The sequence below is a fragment of the Neomonachus schauinslandi genome, chromosome 5 (genome assembly GCF_002201575.2).
Source record: "Neomonachus schauinslandi chromosome 5, ASM220157v2, whole genome shotgun sequence".
Classification (NCBI taxonomy): Eukaryota; Metazoa; Chordata; class Mammalia; order Carnivora; family Phocidae; genus Neomonachus; species Neomonachus schauinslandi.
The window spans coordinates 70526419-70543000 of record NC_058407.1 but is presented as its reverse complement, the minus strand read 5'-3'; the positions used below and the strand labels follow the sequence as shown (position 1 = coordinate 70543000).

Here is a 16582-nt window from a genome sequence, read left to right as displayed (position 1 = left end):
ACCTGGGCCTAGAAAAATGTGACTTCTTTATTTCCCAAAGAATCCCAGAGAGTTCCTAAGAAGAGAAAATTGGGATATTAAAAGCTGCCTGCCTGCAAGGCTGGTTCAACATCCGCAAATCAATGTGATACAATACATTCATAAAAGAAAGAACAAGAACCATATGATCCTCTCAATAGATGCAGAAAAAGCATTTGACAAAGTACAGCATCCTTTCTTGATTAAAACTCTTCAGAGTATAGGATAGAGGGTACATACCTCAATATCATAAAAGACACCTATGAAAAACCCACAGCGAATATCATTCTCAATGGGGAAAAACTGAGAGCTTTCTCCCTAAGGTCAGGAACACGGCAGGGATGTCCACTATCACCATTGCTATTCAACATAGTATTAGAAGTCCTAGCCACAGCAATCAGACAACAAAAAGATAAAACACATCCAAATCGGCAAAAAAGTCAAACTCTCACTGTTTGCAGATGATATGATACTTTATGTGGAAAACCCAAAAGACTCCACCCCAAAACTGCTAGAACTCATTGAGGAATTCAGTAAAGTGGCAGGATATAAAATCAATGCACAGAAATCAGTTGCATTTATATATAGCAACAACAAGACAGAAGAAAGAGAAATTAAGGAGTCGATCCCATTTATAATTGCACCCTACACCATAAGATACCTAGGAATAAATCTAACCAAAGAGGCAAAGAATCTGTACTCAGAAAACTATAAAATACTCATGAAAGAAATGGAGGAAGACACAAAGAAATGGAAAAACGTTCCATGCTCATGCACTGGAGGAACAAATATTGTGAAGATGTCAGTGCTACCTAGAGCAATCTACACATTCAATGCAATCCCTATCAAAATACCATCCACTTTTTTCAAAGAAATGGAACAAATAATCCTAAAATTTGTATGGAACCAGAAAAGACCCCGAATAGCCAGAGGAATGTTGAAAAAGAAAAGCAAAGCTGGTGGCATCGCAATTCTGGACTTCCAGCTCTATTACAAAGCTGTCACCATCAAGACAGTATGGTCCTGGCATAAAAACAGACACACAGATCAATGGAACAGAATAGAGAGCCCAGAAATGGACCCTCAACTCTATGGTCAACTCATCTTTGACAAAGCAGGAAAGAATGTCCAATGGCAAGAAGACAGTCTCTTCAACAAATGGTGTTGGGAAAATTGGACAGCCACATGCAGAAGAATGAAACTGGACCATTTCCTTACACCACACACAAAAATAAACTCAAAATGGTTGAAAGACCTAAATGTGAGACAGGAGTCCATCAAAATCCTGAAGGAGAGCACAGACAGCAACCTCTTCGACCTCAGCCACAGCAACTGCTTCCTAGAAACATCGCCAAAGGCAAGGGAAGCAAGGGCAAAGATGAACTATTGGGACTTCATCAAGATAAAAAGCAGAGCAAAAGAAACAGTCAACAAAACCAAAAGACAACTGACAGAATGGGAGAAGATATTTGCAAATGACATCTGATAAAGGGCTAGTATCCAAACTCTATAAAGAACTCATCAAACTCAACACCCAAAGAACAAATGATCCAATCAAGAAATGGGCAGAAGACATGAGCAGACATTTCTGCAAAGAAGACATCCAAATGGTCAACAGACACATGAAAAAGTGTTCAACATCGCTCGGCATCAGGGAAATCCAAATCAAAACTTCAATGAGATACCACCTCACACCAGTCAGAATGGCTAAAATTAGTAAGTCAGGAAATGACAGATGTTGTCAGGGATGCAGAGAAAGGGGAACCCTCCTACACTGTTGGTGGGAATGCAAGCTGGTGCAGCCACTCTGGAAAACAGTATGGAGGTTCCTCAAAAAGTTGAAAATAGAGCTACCATACGACCCAGCAATTGCACTACTGGGTATTTACCCCAAAGATACAAATGTAGTGATCCGAAGGGATACGTGCACCCCAGTGTTTATAGCAGCAGTGTCCACAATAGCCAAACTATGGAAAGAGCCAAGATGTCCATCGACAGATGAATGGATAAAGATGATGTGGTGTATATACACAATGGAATATTATGCAGCCATCAAAAGGAATGGAATCTTGCCATTTGCAACAACGTGGATGGAACTAGAGGGTATTATGCTGAGCAAAATAAGTCAGTCAGAGAAAGATATGTATCATATGATCTCACTGATATGAGGATTTCTTAAACTCAGGAAACAAACTGAGGGTTGCTGGAGTGGTTGGGGGGTGGGAGGGAGGGGGTGCCTGGGTGATAGACATTGGGGAGGGTATGTGCTATGGTGAGCACTGTGAATTGTGTGAGACTGTTGAATCACAGACCTGTACCTCTGAAACAAATAATACATTCTATGTTAAAAAAAAAAAAAAAGACAATAGCAGGAGGGGTAAAATGAAGGGAGGGAAATTGGAGGGGGAGATGAACCATGAAAGACTATGGACTCTGAGAGACAAACTAGGGTTCTGGGGGGGGTGGGGTGGGGGGATGGGTTAGCCTGGTGATGGGCATTTAAGAGGGCACATATTGAATGGAGCACTGGGTGTTATACACAAACAATGAATCATGGAACACTACATCAAAAACTAATGATGTAATGTATGGTGATTAACATAACATAATAAAATTTAAAATAAATAAAAATAAATAAATAAAAGCTGCCTGCATTTCACAATAATATCATTGAGAAAGAAAACGTAGCTGAGTAAAGACCTGAGGTTAAGGATGTTAGTGGAAAGATATGACCATCTGCTCTCGCTTTTACCCTGTTGTCTCTACAGAAACATGATTTAGTTAAAAGGTGCAGCAGCTTCTTATGGGTGTTTGGAAATGGAGTGTGTGAGCCTGATGTTGTCCTAGTGATGTGGGTATTCCAGGATTTTGTTATTTATTTCTTAGTAAGTATTATACCTGGTTTTCACTATTGAGGAGATGATGATATTGAAGCAATATTTTCATAGTAAATTCTCTAGCTTCCCTTAGCTGTGGGAGTTAAAGTTTTTATACTTCCCACTAATTCTTTTTTTTTTAAATAAATGTTTTGTTAGAACAAGTCAGCATGGCATTCCACTAGTTACTAATCAACATTACAAAATGTAAGACAATGATACATGACTAACACTAATCTTGTATAGTAGTACATTTGTTGTCTGATAAATATAAACCAGGAACACAAATAAAAGGATGATATCAACACAAGAGACCCCCCCGCCCCAATCTCCCATGATTGTCAGTTGACAGTTGACATCAGTGACCATCCTGTCTGGCCCTGGGTTGTTTCAGTGGTACTGACTGCCTCTGAATTTTCTTTTCATGGCACGGGCCTCCGAGCTCTCTAGAGTTTGCAAACAATTTGCCTTTTAAAAAGCCATTGTAGACACTTTCAAGCCTCAGTTCTTCCTCCAGCAACAGAGTCCTATCTAGAAAGCAAAAGTTTTTTCTTTTCTTTTTAAGTTCCCTGTTCCTCCTTAGACCCAATCATAAAATATATAAAAATTTCACAGTACTGTAGGGCAACTGATTTATATATAGATCCCATTCTTTCTCTGACTGGAAGGATGTTTCACAGCAAGCTTTACTAACTAACCTTCTCCTCCACCCTCAATCTCCATGCAGTCAGTTTCTCACAGGATTAGGCACTATGATTTTATTTTTAAAGGGACTTTATACATGTTTCCAGAACATAGCATCTTAAAGCACATTTAAGCCAAGGAATGTAGTTTTACCAGGTATATGAAGCGATTCTTCCACTCCAGTCACACATGTCTTAAGGATGGCTAGCAGAGGGCGCCTGGGTGGCTCAGTTGGTTAAGTGACTGCTTTCGGCTCAGGTCATGATCCTGGAGTCCCGGGATCGAGTCCCGCATCGGGCTCCCTGCTCGGCAGGGAGTCTGCTTCTCCCTCTGACCCTCCCCCCTCTCATGTGCTCTCTCTCTCTCTCACTCTCTCAAATAAATGAATAAATAGGGCGCCTGGGTGGCTCAGTTGGGTAAGCGGCTGCCTTCGGCTCAGGTCATGATCCTGGAGTCCCGGGATCGAGTCCCGCATCGGGCTCCCTGCTCAGCGAGCAGCCTGCTTCTCCCTCTGACCCTCCCCCCTCTCATGTACTCTCTCTCATTCTCTCAAATAAATAAATAAAATCTTTTTAAAAAATCGTTTCAGTTGGTTAAGGATGGCTAGCAGTGCCATCGTGGATGCCTGGCTTTGATTCGTATACACCTGAGAATTGTCTGTGGGGAAAATGTACAGAGGTAGCATTTCACTTTTATGTTTTTCATCAAACAGCTTCCTAGGGACAGAGGGAAAGGTATGAAAGTTGTTAGGGAAAACATTCTCTATTACCAGGAGGTTGTTTCTTCAGAAGTCAGAGGCTTGTGTGCTTTGTGAAGGGAATACGAAATTAACCTGTACTAGAGACTTTCTTTCAGATAATCAGGCTTTACAAAGCCACCTTTGCCTCATACAAACAAGATGCTCTACAGGTATATGCTTAGAAGTTATTTTATCATAGAATTAAAGGAACTTTGATTCTAAAATGTATGCTTCTGTGTACTAGTGTGAAATATGCAGTGTCTGAAACATTCTCAACCAAAGAAAGAATGGCAAGTCCACACTTGGGACTGGTGTTGGATGGTTTGTGGGATCCAGGAAATCTCACTTGAGTCTCCCTCCCTCAGTGACTGGAATCCTACCACCTGAAGTTTAGTCCTTTGAATTAAGGCTTTGTATTTTCAGTCTTCATTAATACGAACCAAACCCTAAGTGGGCAACATTTAAAATAATTATTAATCCAAGAAACATACTCTTAACTATAGAGAATGAACAGATGGTTACCCAAAGGGAGGTTGGGGGGAGGGATGGGTGTAATAGGCAATGGGGATACTGAGGACACTTGCCAGCATGAGCAGTGAGTACTGTATAGAAGTATTGAATCACTGTATTATACCCCCGAAACTAATAGAATACTATATGTTAACTACACTGGAAGTAGAATTATAAACGTAATTAAAAATAATTATTAGTGATGATCTCTTTAAGAAATATTTATCACTTTTCTTTATATACTAAGAGCTACTTGTGAGAAAGTAGAAGGTAACATTAATTGCCCACTTTGCTAGGGGTTAGGTAGATAAGATGGCAAACCTGAAATTCCACTGGCTGCCTACACAGGCAGACCTCTAGCAACTCCAGACAGTTAGAAGGAAATAGGAGGGTGTTGAGTGTCTTAAACGTGGGGTATTAAAAAACAAAGATGTTAGGGGCGCCTGGGTGGCTCAGTCGTTAAGCGTCTGCCTTCGGCTCAGGTCATGGTCCCAGGGTCCTGGGATCGAGCCCCACATCGGGCTCCTTGCTCAGCGGGAAGCCTGCTTCTCCCTCTCCCACTCCCCCTGCTTGTGTTCCTTCTCTCGCTGTATCTCTCTCTGTCAAATAAATAAATAAAATCTTAAAAAAATAATAAAAATAAAAATAAAAAACAAAGATGTTATAGGTAACTTCGAGCCCTATTCTGCAGCTTTGCTTAGGTCCGATAGGATGACAATATTGAAAAATTATGTTGACCTCAGGATCTTAGTCTTCTTTCCGTTGTGATTCTCAAGTTGATGCTTTGATTTGTGGTATTGAAGTCTTATGCCCTCTGTATCTTCATAGGTTGGTTCCATTTTATTGCAGAATATTTTCAGTGTGCATCTCCTAAACAAGCACCAAAACCATGCTGCAGCCTTGAGAATGTCGAGAAAACACTTACAAAACAAGGCTCCCTCTGGAAATGTCTTCCCACAGCACAGGGACTTTCTCCCCCGCTATCAGAAGGACACTGAAAGTCAGTGCACAGCTTTGACTACAGCTCCTCATTTGCTTTAATTTAAAGGTCCCAATCTCAGTTCCTTATGGAGTGTTTAGGTTTCCTTGTAGGCCTCTTAGGAATCATAAGCTTCTCTACTCCTTAACGGTATACTGCATTGCTGTAATTGAAGCTCTTTTGTTGCTGTAATTTCTTCCTAATGTTACAGCTTCAGTCAAGTATTTTTTTTCCCTCTGGAGGCATTAATGATTGCCAGTTTTGAAAATACCCTTGCTGGGTATGTACTTTTTACTTCCGGTGCCAAATCACACCACTGTTTCCTATTCTTCCTCAAGGTGAGAGGACTTTCCACCTTTTTTTCTTTACCGTTTAGCATACACCATGCCCTTTTTATCCACTGTAGTGGAATTTAGAGTATCTTTGCCAACCAGTTACAAAGTCGTTCTTCATAGTTTCATGGAGTTCACCAATTTACAGTACGTATCTCAGGACAGAGGGTCTAAATTTTGTTTAATTTGCTATCAGCCTTGAAATTATTAGTCGCTAGAGCTTATGATAGTCAACCCTTGCTAAGGATTTACCTATGGTTTATAGCATGTCGTTAAAATAAATGGTTATTTTCCAATGACAAGGCCTGCCCTGAGATACAAAATTGAAAGGGAGGATCCTTCTTCAAATTCAACAGAGTGTACTGGAGAATATCCTCTTGTTTGAAGTTAAGCGAGTTTTTCTTTATTTAATCCTGGTAACTATTTCTAATAATACACCATTAAATGTATGCTTATTATAATCAAACTTCAAAATCTTCTTTTCATTCACATACACACATGCATACACACACATACACACACACACAAAACCTATCTCCCATTAAAGAAGGAAGACTGCTTAATTATTGTTTTTACAGAAAGTTACGAACATCAGGAAAGATCTGAAATAGAAGCAGCCACCCGTTAGCCTGGATTTACTGAGTGCCCACACTATGCCTATCCCTGTTCTAGGACCTGGAGAAAGCTTTAAGCAAGGCAGACAAATTTGCAACGCCCACAGAGTCCGAGTTCCAGAAACTTAATCCAGACTTCTCTTCCCATTTAAATTTACTTTGTTTTAATGGAATATTATGCAGCCATCAAAAGGAACGAGATCTTGCCATTTGCAACGACGTGGATGGAACTGGAGGGTATTATGTTGAGTGAAATAAGTCAATCAGAGAAAGACAAGTATCATATGATCTCACTGATATGAGGAATTCTTAATCTCAGGAAACAAACTGAGGGTTGCTGGAGTGGGGGGTGGGGTGGGAAGGATGGGGTGACTGGGTGATAGACACTGGGGAGGGTATGTGCTCTGGTAAGCGCTGTGAATTTTGCAAGACTGTTGAATCTCAGATCTGTACCTCTGAAACAAATAACGCAATATATGTTAAGAAAAAAAAAAAAAAAAAAGAAGAAGAAGAAGAAGGTAGCGGGAGGGGAAGAATGAAGCGGGGGAAATCGGAGGGGTAGACGAACCATGAGAGACGATGGACTCTGAAAAACAAACAGGGTTCTAGAGGGGAGGGGGGTGGGAGGATGGGTTAGCCTGGTGGTGGGTACTGAGGAGGGCACGTTCTGCATGGAGCACTGGGTGTTATGCACAAACAATGAATCATGGAACACTTCATCTAAAACTAATGATGTAATGTATGGGGATTAACATAAGAATAAAAAAATAAATAAAAAAAAAAAAAAAAAAATTTACTTTGTTTTATCTTATCTGATATTTACCAAAGGACCTTATATTCTTCATCCAATAGGAACAAGTTCTCCATGATGAGAACACCAATTTGTCTTTTAGTGCTTGGAATTATGCAATTTATCCTAAAGTCATCTGTTTCTGAGAGTAGTACAAGTCTATTTCATTATATAGAAATGAAATACACTGAAATTTATTATTATTTTACTGAACATAAATCAGGAAATAGATTCAATATACATTACCTAAGGACTGACATTTCAAGCCCCTTAGCCATGTGTTTCAGTAAATGTGTTTCCATGTTCATTTACTGCCTCATTTTGAATCATTGCCTGTTGATGTCTCTCCCTTCAGCCTGGATGAACCATTTCATTCCAAGGGTGAGAGATTCTACAAAATATTAGAAAGCCTTGGCCTGAGCTATACAAAACACTTGCTGATTATCATATTGTATAGAACTCAAAAGAAGGATTGATACAGGGCCCAGTGTAGTCTTTTTTAATTTGAACTTTGTTTTGTTTTATTAAAATACAAATAAAATCACAGTAACTCCCAGTATTTTTATGAACATTTTTCTACTTACTTTGACAGTCTCAAATATCTTACTGATTGATGCATATTTTATACTTTATTGTATAATTTTTAAGCTTTAAGTTTATGATTTGATACAAAAGAATTGCACTTTTCGACCTGTACAATGAAAATTTGAAACATTGGCTTGAGTATACAGAAATACACATTGAAGGTACATTCGGATGATTTTGGTAATGTAAGTTAATTTCAAATGTTGGGCAGTAATTATGAAAACCTCCCAGGGCGACCCAGAGAATATCAGTGAGTTCTCCATTCTGCTGTGGGATTTCTTTCTGAGATAAATGTCGTTCTGTGTGTGTTTTTCTCTCAGGAGGTCGAGCTGTGTCGTGTTAGTAGTCAAGAGAAGCTGGGCCTGACAGTCTGTTACAGAACGGATGATGAAGAAGACACAGGCATTTATGTCAGCGAGGTAAGAAATGCTGAGGAGGAGAGGTAGGGGGAGGGAGACTGCGAAGAATGGAGTCAAATGACTCACGTCGAGAAAATCCTTGGGAGGCCTGAATGTGAAGAATTGGCCATGTTCCAGTACTTGTCACTTTCAGTTAAGAAAGTAAATTATGTTGCCCAAGTAATGTAATTATTATCAGCTTGTTTAATGGGGATGCTTTCACCAGAGAATCCCAGTAAGGAAAACTGCAAAAATGGGAACGTTGCCTAAATTTGAATAAATTCCCCTAAGTATGCAGAAAGTCAAACAAAGTTTCTGATGGGCAAACATTCGTCCTTCCATTCCTTTTATTAGTGCTGTTAACAAGAGCATCGACTAATTGTTTTGCATCTAATATCACAAATATTACACATTTTACTCTGCTGGCAGGATTGATACATTTGAATATCCAAGGAATGTATCTATGAGTTTGTTTCATTCAACCCCTATAATCACTCTCAGAAAGTTAGGTACCTAAATGTGAAACACTCTTCTTAGTGTTAATTACTTTGAAAAAAATGTGAAGCAAAATTTATTATTATAGGTGATTTTTTAAGACTGGCCAAAGAATCATTTTGTGAGAAGTAGTAAGGTATAATTTATTTTAATTATATGTACATATGACTGAAAATTATATATATGTGTATATATATCCGCAAACACATACGTACATAGATGTGTGTGTATTGCCTAACTCCTCCTATATATGTATCTACACACACACACATATATGTGTGTGTGAAACCATGTATATGTGTATGTATATGTGTGAAAAGAAGTTAGACAAACTAGATACTAATTAATGTCTCATGCTGGTCTTCTTGGCCGTGATCTTAACAACATTACCTGACTCACTGAGCTTCAGCTTCCTTGACTAGAAACTTGGTACAACAATGTTTATCTCATTGCTTTTATAGAGGTGTTTAGAATATGGAAAAAATAATGTAATTAACGCACTTAGAAAATTACCCAGCGCTATATGGTGATTAACATAACATAAAAAAATCTACATTAAAAAAAAAAGAAAAGAAAATTACCCAGCTCTATAAATGTAAACGTTATTCTTTATCACTTTACCGAAGAATTTACTGATTGGATCTTGCAATGGAAAAATCTCCAGAGAATGTTTGACTTATACACCTCTTTTGAATGGACAGCTATGATAATCCCTCCAATTATGGTGAGGAAATAGTCACAGAATTGTCTTTTGTAATAGGCACAGAGGTACAAATGTCAAAGTTTGGCATTAGTTTGATTACGGTTCTGTAGGCAAACTTTTAGATTGTGAACGGCTTCTCAGTAGGATACAGTTGATTAATCATACCTCCCTTCCTTCTAGTAAGTCTCTATTTACCATTTAAATATGCCAGCTTTGGAGCTTAACTTTCCAGGGACAATAAAGAAGCCACAGGAACTGAACATATGTACTTGGAAGGAATATTTTCCTTATACTTCTTACATGTAATTAAAGTGTCTTTTGTTCTTGATTGATCACTTAAAATTCACTTATTAGGTGGCACCACCTAATAAGAAAGTAATACCTAACATCTGGATAGGATGGATCAACCTCATGCTACACTTGAAATACTTTGCTTAAATTAAAGCTTTGATGGAGTAAGCTCAAATAAATGGCTTTGAACCATCATTCAAAATATGATAGACAGATTAACCCCCAGTGAACTGTAAGTCATCACTCAAGTTTGGCCCATTAAAATGTTGGTAAACTCCTAATAAAGGCTTAAATATCTATTTATTCTAAAATATTTTGTAGTTAATACACTTCACCCTATAATGTAGAGCCTAGTAATAATCTACATGGATAGGATTTTTTTTTCATTTTTCAAGCAACATCGATTATAAATCTCTTTCTAAATTAATGTGCTCATGAGACAGAAATTTCTTTAATAAGTATGGACTTACAGTATAGCTCTCAGCTTTTCTAAAACAGCTAAACCAGGATTTAAAGATCACCCTAGTAGAAAGCAAATTTCCTGGGTTCAGAGAATCCTAGAATTAACATCTGCTGAAAATCATGACAGCTGAGGACCATGTCTGACAGTTTGGATACAGAAATGAGTGAATGGAAGTTAAAAAAAAAAGGAAGAAGAAAAAAGAGAGAGATAGAGAGAAAGAAAGAAAAAGAAAGAAAGAAAGAAAAGAAAAAGAAAGAAAGGGAAGGAGAGAGAAAAATAGTTAAGTTCTGCTCTAGTTCTCTTTAATTTTATTATTATTAATTCTAAAATAGTCCACTTATATTTTTTGAATCAGTGATTTTTGACAGAAAACCTTGGCACGCATTCTATAAATCAGTAGAGAATTTTGAACCAGGTTACTAAAAATATTTTTTAAACCCTATTTTTAAGTTCCTGGGGGAATACTGCATATCCAGTTAAAGATGTATGTTTTCTCCATTACAGGTAGATCCAAACAGCATTGCTGCCAAAGACGGCCGAATTCGAGAAGGGGATCGGATTTTGCAAGTATGTGGCATGGCCATTTCCTTTAGTTTCCTACCATTTGTTCAATAGTTTCAACTTTATTTAGTTTTTTATGAAGTGTCAGAGGAAAGAATTTGTCTTTCCTAGATGATAACATCCACAAAACAAAAAGCTATTGTTTAAAAAATTTTTTAAGCAAGGATGGTATTATTCATTAAGAATTATTGGCTAATGATTAGTGATTAAGGCATAATCTCTGGACTTGGATAACTTGGCTTCACCTTTCAGCTCCACCACCTACTCGGCCACCTTACTTTGCCTCTCATCCTAAGTCTGTTTCCTCATCTTAAAAAAGGGCAATACTAAGACATATTGTTGCAGAGCTTAAATGTGATTATACGTGTGATATGCTTAGCACCGTGCATGGTAAGTAACAAACATTAACTTCTAGTGGTACTGGCAGCGGCAGCAGCATGTTACTGCTGCTTGTTCCAGAATAAATTAGGTAAATGTGGATTCCTATGTTCCATGACAACCTGAAAGTCTAGAAGTCTGAAGAAATTTGATTTATTTACAGTTGAGTGGCTGGAGACAGGTGGGGGGAAAATGCTTTCTTGTCCGCGTGGAAATGTGAAAATGTAGAGACTGACTACATTTCAGTTTAATGGGCAAGATGATAAGCAGAGCATCAGGGGGATGTGGAGCTGGAAAGAATTCCAGGCCAAGTTAGGACTAACCTTGAATGCCAAAGTTTCTCTCCTATACCTGCCTCGACCCTTTCCATCTCCTCTGAGTCTTTTCCCATAGAGAGTGCTGCAGAAAGACACACAGCTCCCCAGCTTGTGTGTCCAGATTAACCCAAAATAAGAGCCGAGGCCCTTCAGGGTTGAGTTTACTGCAGATCGCACAACTACAAAGCCGGGAAGATGACTCAGAAGACAAATCGAGGAAGTTTTCAACTGTTCGAACATTCTGCATAACTTTTAGACTTTGTGACAGACCCACAGTTCCCACTTCTCCTTCCTAGATGCGAATGCCTGACGAATGTTGCTTTGCATCCAACAGGAATGGATTCGACACTCTGCCTAGAACCAGGGCTTCAAAAATAGACAAGATGCCATCCCGGCATTTGGGGCACTCCCCATGCAATTAGAAAGATAGGTGCACACACAGATGATGACGAGGCAGTGGGGCATTGTCATGATCACGGTGCACCAGCACAGCCTGGGACCCATACCACAATGTTATCCTGCCCAGCCTTCTGCTCTTCTTGCCTTTCTTCAGGGCTCCACTCACTGATTCACCTCTTCTTCATACCCTTTCTCTTCTCTAGCTAGATGCTGTGGAACTCCTTTTTCATCAAGGACCTTCTCCTAAGACTCCAATTAGGAAACAATAAAAAAGTCTGAATTAGTGGTCATTCATGGCCCTACTAACTTCAGGAATATATGACTTCTATTTCTATAGCTCCTTAAGTGGTGACCTGTAGTTAAACAGAATGGACTGTGTCATTGGCTCTATCAGGGGAAGGGAGAGTGAATCAGGAAACCAAGGCATAGTCTTGTTTGCTACCATATTTTCAGTGTCTTTCTCAATCGTACATGAATAAATGAATGAATGAAACAGAGGTATTCAGTGGAGAGAGCGATAGGATAAATGAATAAAATCTGCAGTGAAGCTTTATTGATCTAGCCTCATTAAAAAATAAGGATACCATCTTTGTGTATCATCCAGATAATGAAAGCTTCAAACATATTTATTATTATTATTATTATTATTATTATTATTATCACTATTTTGATTTGGAAACAATTATAAATGTATTGTTCACCTTGTTAACCTCTACAGTTGAATATACTCAATGGAAAAGAATGTAACCTTCTTATGATGCTCAAGGTCATGTTGTGCCCAGCAATCATTACACGATGCTATAATACAATAAAATACTAAATGGTTAAAAGGTCTGGAAGATTTTGTGCCCCAATTTGAAATCACCCTCGTTGGCCACATTTTCTGATGTGTTGCGTGTATTTTTTGTCATTTTTCTCTTGTTGTTTCCAGCTGTCACTTCTTTCTCTCACCATCTACTCTCCACATTTGACACCTTCTACTGCAACCTCACTGGCTCCCTCCCTAATTTCCAGCTAACCACTTTCCCATAAGCTAAATCTACAAATACAGTCATTAAAATTACATCTATTAGTTCTATGAGTAGAGGTAGATAGAAATAAAATATATGTATTTTCATATATACATACTATCTGTTTTGCTACTTCCTTATTCTTGGCTATATTAGAGGCAGATAAAGTTTTCAGATAAAATATTTGCTGGATAATAAGGCATTCCTTAATGGAGTTGGTTCATTGAAGAAACAACAGCGGGATTGACAAAATGCTGTTGTCTGCCTGATTACTTTATATTCAGTGACAAATATGTCACACTTAATGAACAAATACATGTCACATTAAAAAGCCTGGAATTCAAGTCTGTTTGCACACATAGGAAACAAAGAGTCTTAAGGGTGTTGGTGAAATTATATTAAATAAAACTGTGACAAAATTGTACCCATAGACAAATAGCTCCCATATGGCTGATGAGGAGATTATGGGATACCCTGTAATGAACAATTAATGACTCCTGTCTCAGGGAGATGAGAAGTGGAGAAAGAGAGGATTTACTTCATATCCTTGGAGTTTCCTGGCTGGCTTTTATTTAAATGAATCTCTTTAGAGCCATTGTGGTTTTAATTTCCTGTTCATGATGACCTAAGGAGAGTACTTCTATGGTCCTGTCCTAATCGTGTAGCTAAAATTTTCTAAAGGTAGTACATCCCGGGTCTGTTAGATGACCTCACCCAGGGACACCACCCACACATGGGTACTCACACTAGATTGGCCCAAGGTAGAGATTGTACAGAAGAAAACCACGACCCAATTTCATGAGAACACGTTCTAACTCTCGTGTGTTTTTTTCTCTGCAAGTGCTTGACAGTTCTATATACTGTGCCATTGCCACAAGCTTGTGGTACCAGATGTGGCCTCAAGAATTCATATGGGGAAGTCCTCTCACAAAATAGCAATGCTGAGTGAAGGCAGGCTTTTCTGAGCTCCACTGAGGAAAAATTAAAGACCACATATATCCATGATCAGAGAGGGCTGTATTCTCACTTCCTCGTTGGGATAGTAAGTGTACAGTATTCCATGTCAGCAGCCTAATCTCATGTTGGCCAAAAAAGTCAGTCATGTTCCTAAGGATTACTGCCTCCCTGACAAAACCCTGCAAAAACTCAAGCAGTGGGACAATAAGACTCCTACTGAGCTTTCTTTCTTTTTCTCTGCCCTACGCATAAACTTGTCCCCAGCATTTGTTCCTACACTTTTCTTTTCTTCCCTTTGGATAACTGTTTTCCTCCCATTTCTGTTCTGTCCACTTCTGTATCTCTGTATATTATTTACCTTCCTTCCACACTAAAATATAAGCACACTTAAAATACATCATGCCTCTTTTGCCTTAGGTTCCTGGGTTTTCAAATAAATTCCATAGGTGGTCATATGCCAAGAATTTTAGTTGCCCACCCACCTCTGGTACATCAATATAGGAAATCTAAAAATTGGCACATTCATGCAAAAAAAGCTATGTTAACCATTTCTAGGCTTTTAGGGTTCAGCACGCATATGTGCGCACACACACGTACATACACACTCATATGCACATACAAGAGATTGGGCCTAAAGTGAGATTTTGGCTGATTTATCTTTGTAATGCCACAAATCTCTTCTAAGTCAAGGCAATATCTGCTTTGAAATCAATATTTATATATGGCCATGCACAGAGAATGAGACAAGACATGTTCTCTAGTGCAGTTTTCCCTCATTTATGACAAAAGTTGCATGTTGCCTTTCTCCTGGTTCTCTTTCCCTCTCTTTTCTTAAAACTAAAGTCTTCCATTAAACTGTGGAGATGCACTCACTCATTTATCTCCTCCATGTGATTCTGGGTCCTTCACCTTTATGTCTGCCTGGTGTTTTCAGGCACAGCAAACCGCTTTCCCACAAGCAATCTTGTAGCTACGAGACATCCTTCAGGGACAAGAGCAAATGAAGGTTGAAAGCTCTATCTGATTTCATTCCTCAAACCTTTTCATTCTTTGCTGAAACCCAGGGCTGCATTTCTTGCCCCAATATCATTCTGGGTATCAGACTAATGTCTTGAGTTCAATAGGATCTACCAGCTAGTTGGCTAAAGTGGCCTTTATTTTGAAAAAAAAAAAAAAAACAATAAATTACATTTTAACACCAGACCTCTGTGGTGAATTCATTTCCCTCCACATAGGACTCTGAATGGAAATGTGTTTCTACAACATGGGATCTGTCCTTCCAGGACAAGGACATAATGCTGGGACTGGAGACCGTAGCTCTGGTCATGTGGAGTTCACAGAGGAGAGAGACAAATATCAAATCTAATGGGACTACAAATCAAACACACCATGTTGTTTCTTGATGCTTCTCTAAGAGTTAAAAATACAAAGGAGAGAGAAGTCTTTTAAAGTAGAACCGTGTTTGCTACTATGGATTTAATTGTTGTGCATGAAGTTTACTATATTTGCTTTATTTAGAAGAAAAAAGTCTTTACTGAGGATTAAAATATAAATATAAATAATGATAGTAGTGGGCGCCTGGGTGGCTCAGTTGGTTAAGCGACTGCCTTCGGCTCAGGTCATGATCCTGGAGTCTCGGGATCGAGTCCCGCATCGGGCTCTCTGCTCGGCAGGGAGTCTGCTTCTCCCTCTGACCCTCCCCCTCTCATGCTCTCTCTCTCTCATTCTCTCTCTCAAATAAATAAATAAAATCTTTAAAAAATATAATAAAATAAAAAAAAATAATGATAGTAGTAGTAGTAGGAATAATAATACTAACAACAAGAAAAATATCAACAGTACCATGTACCAACCCAGAGCACTTCCTGGATACCAGGTACTTGTTTAAACCCTAGACATATATTAACTCATTTAACCATTACACGAACACTCTGAGGAAACCACTATTACCTGCACTTTAATATAGGAAACATAATAGTAACATTAAATAAACATGAATGAAGAGTATTTAGGTTAATGGTAAGTGAAATTTAGATGAAGAATTAGAATGTATATACCTGAGTGAAAAAAGCAGGGAGCATTAGATTTCACACAGAAAAGGTGAATCACGTCTGAGAGCATCCAACTTACTCTTTCTAGGATCCAGCATGCCTGATAGTGGAGGGAGGATGGACGATTAGGTCCGTAGTGGATAGACAAATAGATGCACTGCAGATATACTATTAAGAATTACTGTGAAATGGACATAAGCCCCCAAAGCTCACAGAAAGTAAACATTTTCAAGTCATTATTTTCAAACTACACTTCACTGGGGATGGGGGGGGTGGGTGTAGTGGAATCCACCACTGCCAATTTATCTTTATTTGAGAAGAAGCCTTGGATTCAGCACAGAAATAGCTTTTCAGATGTATATTTATGAAAAACCACAAAATAACCTTTCCAGTCATTAGTTCCTGTTTTGGAATCATAGCTTCTGTTTTCTA

At 38.6% G+C, this 16582-nt stretch overlaps 1 protein-coding gene across 3 annotated transcripts in view; it reads left to right on the top strand.

Annotated features, from left to right (window-relative positions):
* The window catches only part of PDZRN4 (PDZ domain containing ring finger 4), a 350574-nt gene that overhangs the window by 322081 nt on the left and 11911 nt on the right, over positions 1-16582 (top strand). For all 3 annotated transcript variants that reach the window (XM_044914883.1, XM_044914884.1, XM_021704873.1), the window contains 2 exons: positions 8448-8546; positions 10982-11044. In XM_044914883.1, coding sequence (XP_044770818.1) covers positions 8448-8546; positions 10982-11044 — 162 coding nt within the window. The remainder of the gene's footprint in view (positions 1-8447; positions 8547-10981; positions 11045-16582) is intronic.